The sequence below is a fragment of the Hypomesus transpacificus genome, chromosome 14 (genome assembly GCF_021917145.1).
Source record: "Hypomesus transpacificus isolate Combined female chromosome 14, fHypTra1, whole genome shotgun sequence".
Taxonomy (NCBI): Eukaryota; Metazoa; Chordata; class Actinopteri; order Osmeriformes; family Osmeridae; genus Hypomesus; species Hypomesus transpacificus.
The window spans coordinates 9,668,552-9,684,566 of record NC_061073.1 but is presented as its reverse complement, the minus strand read 5'-3'; the positions used below and the strand labels follow the sequence as shown (position 1 = coordinate 9,684,566).

The following is a 16,015-nucleotide window of genomic DNA, read 5'->3' as shown; positions in this document are numbered from 1 at the left end:
TGTTGTTGTCTTGTGACCATGTTCATGTTAGTCAGGCAGGACAGATGGGATTAACTGGCAGCAGATGGCTGGAGAGTGAAGGACTCTAACACGCTCTCTGCCAGCACAGAAACCTAACATCAATGCATGATTCCCCCCATGCTCCTTACGTCATGGGCTATACTTTGAACTTGGAATTGCAAGGGCATACTCCCACTATATGACTGTGGGCCATGTGACAATATTTACAACTGATAGAGCTACAATCAACAGGAATGGGAGCGCACTGTTGATCAATGGCCTGTATTTTTTATCAGGGAATATAAAATAAAATACATATGCCTGATTGGAAGTCAAAAACTCATCACAGTTGTTTTACACTAACACCAATACCAACCTTATGCTGCCTATGCTCTAATGACATATATGACCTTTTGTTCTGATACTATAGGATCTGTTTCTGTGCTGAGTGAGCCGACCTGCTGATGTGCTGCTGTGTTTCCTGTTGTCTGCCAGGCGCGGCTGCAGGGATCTGGAGAGCTCTCTGCCCAGCCCGTTCCACCTAGACCTGTGGTTCTGCTTCACTCTGCAGAGCTGGCTGCTGGACGTAGGGAGGCCTGTGGTCACGGTGGGCAGGCTGCAGGCGACCTCTGACCCCCCTCACCCCTCTGACCCCCCTCACCCCTCTGACCCCCCTCACCCCTCTGACCCCCCTCACCCCTCTGAACCCCCTCACCCCTCTGACCCCCCTCACCCCTCTGACCCCCCTCACCCCTCTGACCCCCCTCACCCCTCTGACCCCCCTCACCCCTCTGACCCCTCTAACACCTCTGACCCCCCTCACCCCTCTGACCCCCCTCACCCCTCTGACCCCCCTCACCCCTCTGACCCCTCTAACACCTCTGACCCCCCTCACCCCTCTGACCCCCCTCACCCCTCTGACCCCCCTCACCCCTCTGACCCCCCTCACCCCTCTGACCCCCCTCACCCCTCTGACCCCTCTAACACCTCTGACCCCCCTCACCCCTCTGACCCCCCTCACCCCTCTGACCCCCCTCACCCCTCTGACCCCCCTCACCCCTCTGACCCCTCTAACACCTCTGACCCCCCTCACCCCTCTGACCCCCCTCACCCCTCTGACCCCCCTCACCCCTCTGACCCCCCTCACCCCTCTGACCCCCCTCACCCCTCTGACCCCTCTAACACCTCAGCAGGGGACCTGGGAGACCCTGTCCTTTGCACGGCTCTTCAGCAGAACAGTTTGTGTAGTTGTGCAGCAGCATTGACAGTTAGATAACTTGATGTCTTTTCTGTATGATCATGTTATGGCCGTTATACCTTAATGTTGAAAGGTTTACTGCATTGGAAGCCTAAGTGAGGTATTGGTGTGTTCAGAGTGTCTCTTCCCCCCTGACGTTTCAGCTTCTCCTCCCAGTTGAATGGTTCCCCCTGAACAGGCCCAATGCTGGAGATTATTTCCACATGGCTTATAATATCATCACTCCCTTCCTGCTCCTCAAGGTAACTATTACAAGGCTAACAAAATGTTCAAAGCAAGAGAATATTGATATGGTATGCAGCTCATGCCCAGGTTGATATGCTGTTATATTGTTCACCCAAACAGAAACAATGCTTGTACTATGTGTTCAGTTTACCCTTATTTTTAAGACGTAATTTATTGCCTTTTGTGAGAGCCACACCAACCCTTCAGATACAACTTAGCTCCAGTCACTTCCCTGATTTAGGACACTTAAAGAGTCTAGAACGTAATCCAGCTCCTCTCTATCTTGCCATTTAAGAAAAGGTCAGTTGTGTAGCAGTTTAATTGAACACTTGGAATGTCTGATGTAAACTGTTCACTGTGGACTGGAGAGAGCTGGAAGAGCACAGACAAATAAGGAGAGTGCTGAGAGGTCTGCCTGTCTGCCTGCCTGTCTGCCTGTCTGCCTGTCTGCCTGTGTGCCTGTGTGCCTGTGTGCCTGTGTGCCTGCGTGCCTGTGTGCCTGTCTGCCTGTCTGTCTGCCTGTCTGCCTGTCTGTCTGCCTGTCTGCCTGTCTGTCTGTCTGTCTGTCTGTCTGTCTGTCTGTCTGTCTGTCTGTCTGTCTGCCTGTCTGTCTGTCTGCCTGTCTGCCTGTCTGCCTGTCTGTCTGCCTGCCTGTCTGCCTGTCTGTCTGTCTGCCTGTCTGCCTGTCTGTATGCCTGTCTGTTCCAGCTGATTGAGCGTAGCCCCAGGACCCTGCCCTGTGCAGCTGTCTACCTGTGCATCAGCACCTTCGTCATGGGCGCCAGCCTGCACCTGGTGGGGGACTCGGTCCTCCAGCGCCTGCTGCTGAGTGGATACCAGCTCCACCTGCCGGTCCGGGAGAACCCCCTGATCAGGAACCTGAAACCGGCCTCTCTGGTATCACCTCCTGTGGAGGTCATCTCTATAGCTGCCATACTGTGGAGTAGTAGATGTCAAGGAGTGTTAAAGTGATAAATATCATACCAGCTATTCTACTTAGCTATATGTCAGCAGCACTTTGAGAGTCAGTTGTTGTTGGAAGTAATATATGCTGCATGCCTTGCTACCCTGTGTCACAAGGGCTTTTGCAGTCTTTTGCTTTGTCACTGTTCTAATCCAAGTTTTAAGAAGTGGTTTCACATGCATGCTTTATGTTTGTACTTGTACATTCACAGATAGAGTCATTTGAACTTCTGTATTATTACAATGACAATCTCGGCCATTCAATGTGGTAAGAAAGAAGAGACTATCGTACCCTTTTGATTAGTAGTATCTTCATTGTTCCCACTAATGATTATAAATCCCTGTTTTGTTTTATAGAACTGCAATTCAGAAATATCCTCGTCAAGAAAATAAACATGAACATGTTCTTTCTTTTGTGCAGGTATGTTCCCTTCTTCCTCATCCTCTTCCTCTACTTCACCGGTTGTTTCAGCCTCGTCAGCGAGGAGAGGAGGATGCCTCCGGAAGCCTGGGCCATGCTGGGTCCCAGTGCACTCTACTACTGGTCAGTTTCTCAAACACTTTTGATCTTACGCTATTCAGATCTTGTTAAACCAGTGTGTGTGTGTTTCTTTTTGACCCCACTGAGCGAAAACAATGAGCCACACCTGTGTGTAAGGTGCTGGTGTGGGGGAGCTGGGGGCTTGGGATTTTGTGTCTGACTGTGTGTAGAAACAAAGTGTACCCATTCAGGTGTGTGTGTGGTGTTTTACTGCTTCAGGTGTGTGTGGTGTTTTACTGCTACAGGTGTGTGTGGTGTTTTACTGCTACAGGTGTGTGTGGTGTTTTACTGCTTCAGGTGTGTGTGGTGTTTTACTGCTTCAGGTGTGTGTGGTGTTTTACTGCTACAGGTGTGTGTGGTGTTTTACTGCTACAGGTGTGTGTGGTGTTTTACTGCTACAGGTGTGTGTGGTGTTTTACTGCTACAGGTGTGTGTGGTGTTTTACTGCTACAGGTGTGTGGGAGTCAGATGGCTGAGGGGTGAGGGAGTCGGTCTAGTAATCCGAAGGTTGCTGGATCGATTCCCCGCCGTGCCAAAAGACGTTGTGTCCTTGGGCAAGGCACTTCACCCTACTTGCCTCGGGGGGAATGTCCCTGTATTTACTGTAAGTCGCTCTGGATAAGAGCGTCTGCTAAAATGACTAAATGTGTGTGGTGTTTTACTGCTACAGGTGTGTGTGTGGTGTTTTACTGTTACAGGTGTGTGTGGTGTTTTACTGTAGAACGATTCAGTCCCTCAGGCCAACCCTGTGGCTGTAGAATAATTTATAAACTTTGTATCCAGAAGATTGCACAAGTGGTGCACGGTAATTACTTTTTCAGAGGTCTCCCTAAAGTCATAAATGAAACAATGGAAGACATATTGAACAAGGTATCTGCACTGAGGTGTTGAACACAAGCTCAATCAAAGGCTCGAGTTTTCTATGAAACCTTTATTTACCTTTATAGTGTTGGCTTGCGATAGACATGTTGGATTTTGGAAAGAGGTTAAAAATACCAAGTCTTCACTAGTTTGAACTAGCTGAACCTCGCCAAAACAGAGCTTCTCATCATCCTGGCCAAACCCTCCATCTCCCACGATCTCTCAGTCACCCTGGGATCTGCGACGGTGACCCCTTCATCCTCTGCCAGGAACCTTGGGGTTCCGGAAGATCAGGAGATACCTATCTGAGCATTCCACCCAGCTGCTAGTCCAAGTACTGGTCCTCTCCAAGTTGGACTACAGCAACTCGCTGCTCGCTGGTCTCCCAGCATGTACAACCCGCCCTCTCCAGAGGATTCAGAACGCAGCGGCCCGCCTGGTCTACAATCTACCCAGACGCTCCCATGTTACCCCGCTCCTCATCTCCCTCCACTGGCTTCCACACTTTTGTAAAGCTTTCTCTTGGAAGTCGCTTTGGATAAAAGCGTCTGCTAAATAAATAAATGTAATGTAAAATGTAATGTGAATGTAGATTCCTTATTGTTCCCTCTGGAATTAATTGTGGGCTGTGTTTCCATCCTGCTCCACTCTCCAACCCTCCGTGATGAGAGGTAGTGAGCTACAGGTTGAGACGCAGACTCAAGAAGAGAAGCAAACAGAAGTATGTTATCCCCTGTGTCCTTTCCCAGGTACCTGATCACCCAGGGCCAGATCTTCATCCTCTTCATCTTCACCTTCTTTGCCATGACCGCCACGGTGATGCACCAGAAACAGAAGGGCTTGGTTCCAGACAGCAACGGCCTGTTCCTCCTCTCCAGCTTCTCTGTGGCGCTGGGGCTGGTGGCCGTCTGGGTGGCCTGCCTGTGGAACGACCAGGCCCTGAGGAAGAAGCACCCGGGGGTGATCTACGTCCCGGAGCCCTGGGCCTTCTACAGCCTCCACATCAGACAGCAGCACTAGTTATCCCTTCTACAGCCTCCACACCAGACAGCAGCACTAGTTATCCCTTCTACAGCCTCCACACCAGACAGCAGCACTAGTTATCCCTCCTACAGCCTCCACACCAGACAGCAGCACTAGTTATCCCTCCTACAGCCTCCACACCAGACAGCAGCACTAGTTATCCCTTCTACAGCCTCCACACCAGACAGCAGCACTAGTTATCCCTTCTACAGCCTCCACACCAGACAGCAGCACTAGTTATCCCTCCTACAGCCTCCACACCAGACAGCAGCACTAGTTATCCCTCCTACAGCCTCCACACCAGACAGCAGCACTAGTTATCCCTCCTACAGCCTCCACACCAGACAGCAGCACTAGTTATCCCTCCTACAGCCTCCACACCAGACAGCAGCACTAGTTATCCCTCCTACAGCCTCCACACCAGACAGCAGCACTAGCAGGGAGGACAGGTCCAGAGCCCAGGTGTCGGTGCTGCAGTGTTCACAGCACATATCTGTGTGTTCATGATGACAGGAGTGGACTTACATACACACATGTTATACTGAACACACGAAGACAGGAGTGGACCTACATACACACATTTTATACTGAACAAGTAAACTGAAGACTCCCGGGGTTAAACGAACACTGTGACTGTTGCTGTGTTGGTGCTCTGGCAGGAGGAGAGGAAGAGGATTACTCTGTCAGAGCTTACCTCACATGGCTGGGGGGGGTGTGGATGCTGCTCTCCGATGGCAGCCGCTGGTTTAGGACTGGCCTGTTGTGACGTGTGTACATGTTTGGTATGCAGCAACATGTGTACTAACGGATATCTATGCAATTAACTTGTAGTCAATTATGTAATTGGATGTTATTTATGTACGAGATTCCTGTCGTTTCTTCCTCTTCTCCTATTATGGAATAATGCATTTCTTTTGTTCAGGGGCACCTTTTGATGACAATTAATCTCAGCCTAATTAGTTTGCAGAGGGATCTAGACAACCTTGTTAAGCTGAATGTGAGGGAGTGGTAGCTCTGGGCTGTGGAGATAGTTTGTATGAGATGACGGCACACATGTATACTGTCCAGTACTCTGGATTAGTCAGGGGGAGTCTTCTGGTATTTATTCCACACTTATATTAGTTTTTTTATTCATTAAACCATCTCATCTTTTATTATCATGTGTCACTGTGGAGGATGATTTAGAGGGGGGTGGTTGATGAGGATGTTCCAAGATTTTTGAAATATTAAACCTTCCTGCTTTCAGATATCTCTATTAGGTCCATATATTAATTGACCCATCTTATTAAATATATGCACACCCTAACAGACTTTTCAAATTAAGCAACGGTTTATTATCCATTCCATAACACCAGAAGTGTACTATAACATCACATATAAAAGAAATTGTAGCGCTGAAAGACAAATGTGTAGATGTCAGTTCAAGATTGATAGTCATCAACTTTAGTCTCACATTCAGCACCTAAGAAAAAGTTCTCATTAAGTTCAGGGATGGTGGAGTGGTCACGTAGTGTCCGTAATGGTGTATTCATGGTAACGGGCTGTATCAATTTCGTAAACTTCAAAATAAAAGTAGCCTCATTACGCGTGCATGACACTGGCAAAGACGGTAGCATTCAGCACTGACCACAATGGTAAGTAGGCCTACGTTTGGTGAATTATCTGTGACAAGTTATAATATTTTACATAAGTTATTGCGGATATTAATATGCCATTCCTTCGTCTGAATATGTTCTCTTACTTTGTTCCAGGCAAAGTTCCTGACGCACGATCAGATAAATGGTAAATTGATTATTTCTGCGCCGCAGATACACTATACTCAAAGCAAGATACAGAATGATTTATTTAACATGTTAGAAATTAATTTTGAACTATTGAGGGTTATTCGCTGGTGAAATAATGCACTGTGTGGACTATACCCTTAACCAATTTATAAAGGTCCCACGTCAAATCAAACTGGTGTTGAACTCCTAATAATTATGCACAGCAACCTTCCGTATTTAGACATAATTTGAAGATTATTCGACAAATAATCAATCAATTACATGGACATTCGCAGTACACGGAGCAAGAATATCTCAGAATTGAGTAAAGTAATAGCCTGTTGAAGCGAGACGTTGATCGTTTGTGACACGTATTCAGCTTAATTCATTTTCCGTTTGCCTGCGCACGTTACAAAGATTCTTTGTGTTTCATGTTCCCAGAGGCCGCATAATGCTTCACTTTTTATTCATAACTGTTTGCAAGAAAATGTCTTTGTGTATTAAGTGCAGCTCTTCAACGTTACATTGTCAGGTGGTGTTTACTAGCAGACTAGTAGCTTAGTTCTCAAAGGCAACTGATAGAAGATATTCATGATTTAAGTCACTAATCAATAAAGTGGTCTGTGGCGCATCATGTTTCACTTTGATTGGGTGAGTGCGCTGAGACCGCACAGCTTGGTCGGCCTACTCTAATCCCTCGTGCACGGTGGGAACGAACTGTGTTTGAGGGAAAGTACCACCAAGTTCAGTATACCTTTAGTACACAATTAGTATTTGCCTCCCCTACTGCTCAACACACAGTAGCCCTGGGTTGTAAATCTTGACTGCAGACTCTCTTCCACAGAGTTCAAGGAATGCTTCTCACTGTATGACAAGAAGCACAAGGGTAAAATCGAAGCGAAAGACCTGATCACAGTTATGCGCTGCCTAGGAGCCTGTCCAACCTTCACTGAGATAGACAGACACCTGCAGAGCCACACAATAGGTGAGAGACTTTTCTGTCAGGCAAATTTTATTTATCTTCGTTGTTAAACTTTGTTACTTCAAAGACTGCACTGAATGTATTACTTTACAACCAGTTTGCTAATGCTTTGGTTAAAGTACTTTCCCCCTCATGCACATCATGTCTCATAATTGAATATATCAATATATCACGTCTTGGTAGGTATCATATATGAGTATGTTACACATTGTTGACACATTTGCTCGTTGCTCTGGTGCCAGACAAGGCTGGGGAGCTGGACTTCTCCACGTTCCTCAGCATCATGCACCGTCAGCACCAGCAGGAGCAGCCCTGCCAGGAGATCCTGGAGGCCATGAAGATGACAGACAAGCAGAGGAGGGGCTTCATCCTGGCGCCAGAGCTGAGGGCCAAGCTCACCGGACTGGGGGAGAAACTCACCGACCAGGAGGGTACAGATCACTACCTCCACAACACACTATCATGAGGATCACTACCTCCACAACACACTATCATGAGGATCTCTACCTCCACAACACACTATCATGAGGATCACTACCTCCACAACACACTATCATGAGGATCTCTACCTCCACAACACACTATCATGAGGATCTATACCTCCACAACACACTATCATGAGGATCTCTACCTCCACAACGCACTATCATGAGGATCTCTACTTCCACAATACACTATCATGAGGATCACTACCTCCACAACACACTATCATGAGGATCACTACCTCCACAACACACTATCATGAGGATCACTACCTCCACAACACACTATCATGAGGATCTCTACCTCCATAACGCACTATCATGAGGATCTCTACCTCCACAACACACTATCATGAGGATCTATACCTCCACAACACACTATCATGAGGATCACTACCTCCACAACACACTATCATGAGGATCACTACCTCCTCAACACACTATCATGAGGATCACTACCTCCACAACACACTATCATGAGGATCTATACCTCCACAACACACTATCATGAGGATCTCTACCTCCTCAACACACTATCATGAGGATCACTACCTCCACAACACACTATCATGAGGATCCATTTTGTGATACTAATAGTAAGTAATAGTACTATTACTACTATTACTAGTAGTAATAATAATAGTAATAAATATATAGCTGCAAGCAGCAATGTGGGTTCCTCTGCAAAATGGCAAAATATTATACAAATTTACATTGTAGAAGATCAAGAGTTGGACAACAAGAGAGCAAAATTACTTAATGTTGGGCAAACAACAGGCTGAATGGGGATTCGAACTCAAGAGCATGTGGTTGAAAGTCAGCCTCTTTATCCTTTAAACTACATATCAACTGTTGAGTTAGTATGAATGGAAAAGGCAGAGTAATAGCTTTGGTCAGCTTTGGGGCAAAGTTTAAGCAGCTGTAATTCAATCATCTTTTGACATATCAAGGTGAAATTGCGTATGGTACTTTAGAATGATGTCATCCTGTTTAACTAAACAGATAATCAAAATGATGACAGGGTCAAAGACCTTTCACTTTACAGTACACTGTCTCAGCCCATTGAGCTATTCTCATTGCTGGACTTTGTCATGGTCAGTTACTGTGTAAAAAAGAAAGCTGTTCCTCATGTGGTAAGCATTGTTAGAATCGGCCAAAGTTAAACAGCTCTAATTCAATCATATTTTGACATATCAAGGTGAAATTGTTCATGGTACTTCAGAGTGATGTCATTTTGAACCCTATTGGGTTTGAAAAACCATCTGTCAAAATGATCTTGGATTTATTGCAAGGCCATAGCATTGGAATCAACATTGGGGGGGGACGAAATCTGCTGGGGAGTCTGAGGGTCTCGCCCTGAGATTTATTTTTATATTTGGTTGCCTGTCGTAGTGTAGCTCATTTATATTTTCTCAATCAATGTATTGGGGGGGACATTTTGACCAGATTTGAATATGGGGGGGATGTGATCCTACCAGAAGAACCCTAATAAAACTGGTGTAGCCAAGTATTGCGAAGCTAGCTATTTGAGCTTCTATTCCAAATGATTTAAACCATAATATCCCACCCCCTCCCTTCAAAGTAACTACACCTGTCACCTTAGTTTCATGTGTCTGGTATTTTTGGCATTTTTGACACTGAATTTTATTCAAATCCATGATTTAGTAACTGTACAAATCATGTATTGTTTATTCTGGCTTTAATTCAAAGGAAACCCGAGGCAGCACTTCAAGTGCATTAACTACCATTAAACCTCATAGCAACACCTCTTGTGACAACATCCTTTTAATGGGTACCGCTTACCGTTTCCAAACCTTGCAACTTGACAAGTCCTGAAGCTATGTTCAGTGATGACGTCACCCTCAGGGACACGGGACCTCTAGCTAGTTACCGAGGTGAAGAAGAGAGATGCTCCCTGTTTCAGTGCTGCTTCTGAGGGTGACTGAAGAAACCAAGTTCATTCATATTTATCAGTCAGCTGGGTGAGGACAGAGTAACACCAGACTATGACTCGAGGATCATGAGCAGATTAAAGACACAATAACGGTATGCTGCAGTGTCTCTGAAACACAAAGGTCACAGAGATTCTTTTATTTTACTTTGAAAAAGATAAGAAACTCCAGCTGCTGCTCAGACCATCAGGCAGATACTAAAGGCAGTGGTAGTCGATTGTGTGATGTTTGGGTCTGACGGCTTTCTTCCCAGTACAGGACAGGAGGAACACACACTGGGTAGAAAAGGACATATCTCTGTCTACATAACAAGAGCCCATATCAATCTATATAATAAAATGAAGAAACTATGGATATTACAATGTTGTTTTTTTTAAAGATATTATAAGGCAAGATTTAATATACCAATTAGGATTGACCTATGCCAATTCTGCCACATACCTTATAGTCTCAGAATCCACCTTTACAACTTAGACGATGTTGTTGTAAAACTGTAGAGTGACGTTATCAATCAGCTAGGTCACATACAGTATATTGACTTGACTGACAGCCCTTTCTGCCTGTCTGCAGTGGACGACATGCTAAAGGAGGCGGGTGTCGGAACTGATGGGCGAATCAACTATGAGGAGTTTGCCAAGGCAGTGACCCGACCATCAGCAAAGTATTGACCGAACGACAGGCAGGACAAACCTCAAGTCTCTACTGAAGACACACTGTGTGCTAACTGGGTAGAATTGTCTGTGTTAAAGTATATATGTAAAACAAGACTTGCATGTTAAACATAATCCTTTTGTGCCTGGTTTAAACTAAAACAATTTATATGTACAACTAGAAAAGGTACAGTATCTGTTTCACAGATATTCATAAAGGGACTGTGTTGTTTGGATTTTAACTATGAAATGTAGCACAAGTTCCTATGATCACATCACCGCCCTTTAAGAGGGACCTTAATGATCAACTCATCTGTTAACACAGACTGTCAACACATCAGAGTACACATAAATATATCTGCTTTAGGTCCTGTTTGTCATGTTTCTAGGGGTTGCACTGCCATCTGGTGTCTCACCATGTGCACTGCAAGTATACTACAGGCCAGTCCCACACCTTGTCACAGGTGAAGAGAGCCTCATGCCTGGAGAGGTCTGATATCCCTCAAGCATTCCAACTAAACTTACGAATAAAGGACAGTCATGGAGTAATATGGAAGATTTTGTTTGCCCTAGTTTTTACACATTTCTTTCATTTGTATATTTCATCTTATGATTTGTAATATAAATATGACCCTTTGGCCCCAAACAATTCATTATTACTAGCAGGCCATCTGAGATTTACATTTAGTCATTTAGCAGACGCTCCTATCCAGAGAGATTTAAAGAGGTCCATCCATAGACACCTCAACTCTGGGACATTTCCATTTTGAGATCAGAGCAGTGGTCATATGAATCATTTTGTGTTTTAACTGAGGTCCGAAACTCTGATAGCTCATGTGCAGCGGCTGGCCTGATGAGCAGCGTAGCAGAACAACAACAGACCCTGGAGTGGGTCATACACACGCTGCTGCTGGGGGCTGTCATGATTATGAACTCTGGCTTTGTCAGGATGCTAATGTGTAGGATGAGCTGTCAAGCCACAAAAGATTGTAATTATACAGTGAATTATTTGTATTTATTGTGATACAATGGATTATCTTTCTGCTGTCAATGTCGGAAATAGCTAGAACTGTTATTTTACAGTATCGGCTAGAAATATTCAGAAAAACACATTCCTTGACAAGAAAATGACTTATTTAAACAAACCCAATTCATGGTCTAAGATACATTATTGTTGGTTAGATGAGAAATTGGCTTAAGGCGTTAAAGCTTAATTTGCAAGGTCCAATGACTACATTGATTACACCACAATTTCTCCACGATTTGTCTCATTTTTCTTGTCAAGCATATGAGTTTTCAGATGAACGATTCCTTGCCTTAATAGCCCATGGCATGTTCCTGCACTTTTGGTAGTGTGTACACGTTATGTATTGTACAGATGAAATTGTATAATCTACGTGTAATAGACATGACTTAATATTGTCCACTAACCCTTTCGAGATGTCACGTGTATTGGTGGACTAAGTTACAGTGATTCCTTTATTTGCATGTTTGTGCGTGAATATCCATGGTAGTGATACACATGAGCAGGTAGTCTACAACGCATCACAGCGTGTTGTATTGAGTCATAAAACCAAACGCTGGAAATCATTTTATTCGCCCCTTGCTCTTGGCAGTTTTTACATTCGTTTACACATTATTTGTTTCACAGGCACCTGTCACATACAATTTTGAAAAACATGGACGTCACAAATGTTTACGAATGTTTCATGAGGAGGCCTAATTCAGTTTAATACTTACAACATTCAACGTGTTTTTTTTTTTAGCTCAATTGCGCAACCATACGTGTGGTTTTGCGGTGTTAAGTCGCAGTGAGTGCGTGATCAACAATGTTTTCATGTCCTTGCGGGTGTACAGCCACAACTACGCAAAGCACGGAAAGTGATTAGAATAGAATACTGTGAAAACATGTAGAGAATTTCACTGGAACATTAGGCCTACGTTCGAAGTGGCCATAAAAAATACAGCCCCCCAAAACGTATAGCCTTAAAACACACTTGGGCGTGGATTTAAACAACATCTTATAAGAATTATTCTCATGAAAGGTAACTGAAGATTTTTCGAAACGTCGTTTTACTCGAGTCAAATTATAACACAACTATACGCGCTGCAAAGAAGCTTAAGCATACAATAGGACGATCAGGAAACAAAGTGCGGCGCATGTGTCCTTTGCGCAATTCGGCACAGGTGTTGTTTGATCACATTTTTTTTTAAAGTTCGAGAAAGTGTAGTTTGGTACCCTAGTACACTTGGTCATCGAAAGTCCTTTGCACTGTAAATAATCCCAGTCCGTTTTCTGTGCGCCAAGTCAAGTTACCTACGGAGCTGGTTGACAACGGAAGATTCACATGGTCCGTTTTCAATTGATAGTTGACACTGGTCGGTTTCCATGACATTCAAAGGGATAACTATCTGGGTATCATCTTGGTCCATTTTAAGAGTTCCAGAAAACGGTCGCACTTGACAGGAGTTTGACATCACTGGTGAAGACATCCGCCAAAATAAATCCTTCAGCATTTTTCTGAACTCTCTTCGCATAAGGCAATACAACACTGGGTTCAAGCAGCTGTTGGCATGCGCAAGGCAAACCGTCACAGAGAAAACATATGTGTGAACAATATAATACGACTTGTCCCAATTAACAACATTGAATTTCACCAAAACACCCCAGAATGTAATAGCATGATTTGGCATCCAGCACAAAAAAAAGGATAGGACAACAATGGTTACAGATTTTGTGACTCTAGACCTCCTTTTTATGTGGTTGTTGTTCATGCTCCTTAAACGAACGAACCGGAGAAGCAGTAAATAGCAAACTGTGACAATGAGCATGGGAAAAACGAAGGCAACGAGGATTTTCTGTAAGTGGTACAGAGCCAACCAGTAATGGCCTTCTGGAAATCTGAGAAGGCATAGTTTTTCACCAGCTACGTTTGTCACTGTGGAGAATATAGCAGTTGGTGCGGTAGCCACGGTGGCCGAGACCCAGAGCACTGCGCTCACCCATCTCACCGAGCAGTATCTGTTCCGCGTGCGGTCTTTCAGAGCCGAGGCAACAGACCAGTAGCGAGTAACACTCATAGCAGTCAGAAAGAACACGCTTGCGTACATGTTCATTACAGTGACTGAGGAAATGATCTTACACATTGCATTTCCAAATGGCCAACTGAAGTCCATGGCTGTGTCCACCGCCCAAAAAGGCAAGGTCAGAACGAACTGAAAGTCTGTCATGGCCAGGTTAAGTATGAAAAAGTTGATCGTGGACCTCTTCCTTCCTCGTCTCACTTTCATCAAGAAAAAGACCAGTAGATTTCCAACCAAACCTGCTGCGCACACAACAGAATACACTATGGAAATCATGATGCGTAAAGTTGGACTACCGTCCGCGGGAATATCTATGTCCTCCAAACTGCTGAAACGATCCGGGATCATACCCGATCGGTTGTATAAGCTGCCTGTATGGTTCCACAAATCCGCCATCCTCTCCGTTAACAAGACAATCCCGGGTGCCTTCACCAGCATTAATCTGTGTGCCGGTTGCATATCACCTATTACGCTCCTGACGGTAAAGATAGTCGGACTCGGAAGTACTCAAATGTACAACATTACAGTTAGGCAGTAAATGTTTTTCATAAGTACTCAACATCTGTAGAGAAGTCTGCATCTTTACGCTTTGTTGTTCATCGTGCACTCTGGCGGCGCTCCACAGGCTTTTAAATGCAGCGTCTCTTTCAAGGCGCCTCCCCAGCTGAGAGGATTGGTTGATTCTATTGTGACTGGCGTGCATGATAAAGATGCGATAACCGTCCGCAAGACTTCGCCATTCCACAGCAGTTAATGAGGAAACGAAATGTTACACCAAATGTTGTAATTCATGCAATTGTGGTATGTTTGTGTTGCATTAAAAGATATACAAATTGATTGCAAAAATTCTTAATTTTTAATTAGCCCATTGTTTATCATGCTATTTATGAAGTCGTGGTTCATTATAATTTGGAATGGCCTAGTGGCTATGCTTCTGTTATTGGTCAGTCATTTGGTCAATACCATGTATTCTCCATGTATTTAAGATTTGGTGACGTGTTCATTTTGAACACATCTCCATCCAAGACTCGGCATGGGACTGAAGGGTCCAGCCGTGGACTGTCTACTGTGCTCCCCCCCCCCCCTCACCCCCCTACTTCTCCCGCTCCCTCCCCCTCTCCTTCTCCATCTCCCTCCACCTCTCCCTTTCCCATGATGACGATGAACATACAGCCTGCTGAACAGTGTGCCTGTTCACAGTAAGCTACTACAGCTACTACAGCTACTAAAGCTACTACAAACTTTCAATGGTTAGAAGGTTTCCCTTACTGTCTCATTCTCTCACAACACAACAACTGCTTGCCTTCATTTCCGTCCTGCTGTTTTGCTGTTCATTTTACAGCTCAAAGTTGTCAAATGTACAGGCAACAATGCATTGTGGTTCATGACAATGTCTTGCTAACCCAGATAGCTGTACCTTGTGCTATTATCCCAAATGACATCTATTTGGAGTAATCAGCACACTTCTTTCTAGAGAGTTTAGTCCATGGTTATATCAACTGAAGCTTCTCATCGTTTCTTATGTGGCTTCAATGTTTTGTAAACCTAAGCAATCCTTGTTAATTTTTTACCCCAGCTGGTTAATGTTTAGCAAAGATTTAATGACATCTTTAAAGAAGCTTCTTTGTAAAGACTGGCCATGACCTACATTAAGGGGAGTGCAGCAGGGCTTTGTACACCTTTTGTTGGTGCCTTTTTGTGATGTGAGTGAAAAGAGGCTTTTCCTGGTAAACGAACCCTACAGTGAAACACCCACCTCAGTAACTCTAGGTGTAGAGTTGACAAAGATATGCAACTAGTTTTTTCCTTAATGTTGTGGAAATATTGTGGGCCAGTCTAAAAGTAGTTTAATTTAAAGCCCTTTTAGATTAATTTATGTACAGTGAAAATCTGTTAAGATTTGAAATTAGTTTTCCTTTAAAATTTGAAATGTTATCGGAGTTCATTACTTTTGGGCTGATGGCTTTACAGTATACAGATCTACTATCCCAGTTCCCAGTGATTGAACCCAAACGCAGACCTGGACTGGTAGGTGGTGAAAAAGGTGATGTTTATTGGTGATACAAACCAGGTGTGTTTATAGTAGTGTAGTGATGATGATGATCAGGACCAGGTGTGTTTATAGTAGTGTAGTGATGATGATGATCAGGACCAGGTGTGTTTATTGCTGAAGAGGGACAGGTGAGAGCAGGTTTCTTGCCCAGCAACCGGAAAGGGGTACGTTCAGGAAC

At 44.5% G+C, this 16,015-nt stretch overlaps 3 protein-coding genes across 3 annotated transcripts in view; 2 read left to right on the top strand and 1 right to left on the bottom strand.

Annotated features, from left to right (window-relative positions):
• The window catches only part of cln6b (CLN6 transmembrane ER protein b), a 5,458-nt gene extending 162 nt beyond the window's left edge, over positions 1-5,296 (top strand). The window contains exons 2-7 of the mRNA XM_047034401.1: positions 496-607; positions 1,402-1,500; positions 2,192-2,380; positions 2,659-2,714; positions 2,868-2,990; positions 4,598-5,296. Coding sequence (XP_046890357.1) covers positions 496-607; positions 1,402-1,500; positions 2,192-2,380; positions 2,659-2,714; positions 2,868-2,990; positions 4,598-4,868 — 850 coding nt within the window. The 3' untranslated portion in view covers positions 4,869-5,296. The remainder of the gene's footprint in view (positions 1-495; positions 608-1,401; positions 1,501-2,191; positions 2,381-2,658; positions 2,715-2,867; positions 2,991-4,597) is intronic.
• Positions 5,297-6,455: 1,159 nt separating this feature from the next.
• calml4b (calmodulin-like 4b) lies at positions 6,456-12,283 on the top strand. Its single transcript, XM_047034060.1, has 5 exons — positions 6,456-6,505; positions 6,623-6,653; positions 7,479-7,619; positions 7,859-8,047; positions 10,621-12,283. Exons 1-5 carry the CDS (start codon positions 6,503-6,505, stop codon positions 10,716-10,718), a joined length of 462 nt encoding a protein of 153 aa, XP_046890016.1. The 5' UTR covers positions 6,456-6,502; the 3' UTR covers positions 10,719-12,283.
• A 2-nt stretch (positions 12,284-12,285) lies between these two features.
• rxfp3.3b (relaxin family peptide receptor 3.3b) lies at positions 12,286-14,376 on the bottom strand. Its single transcript, XM_047034059.1, has one exon. The coding sequence runs from the start codon at positions 14,241-14,243 to the stop codon at positions 13,014-13,016; it is 1,230 nt and encodes a 409-aa protein (XP_046890015.1). The 5' UTR covers positions 14,244-14,376; the 3' UTR covers positions 12,286-13,013.
• Between the last annotated feature and the right edge of the window lie 1,639 nt (positions 14,377-16,015).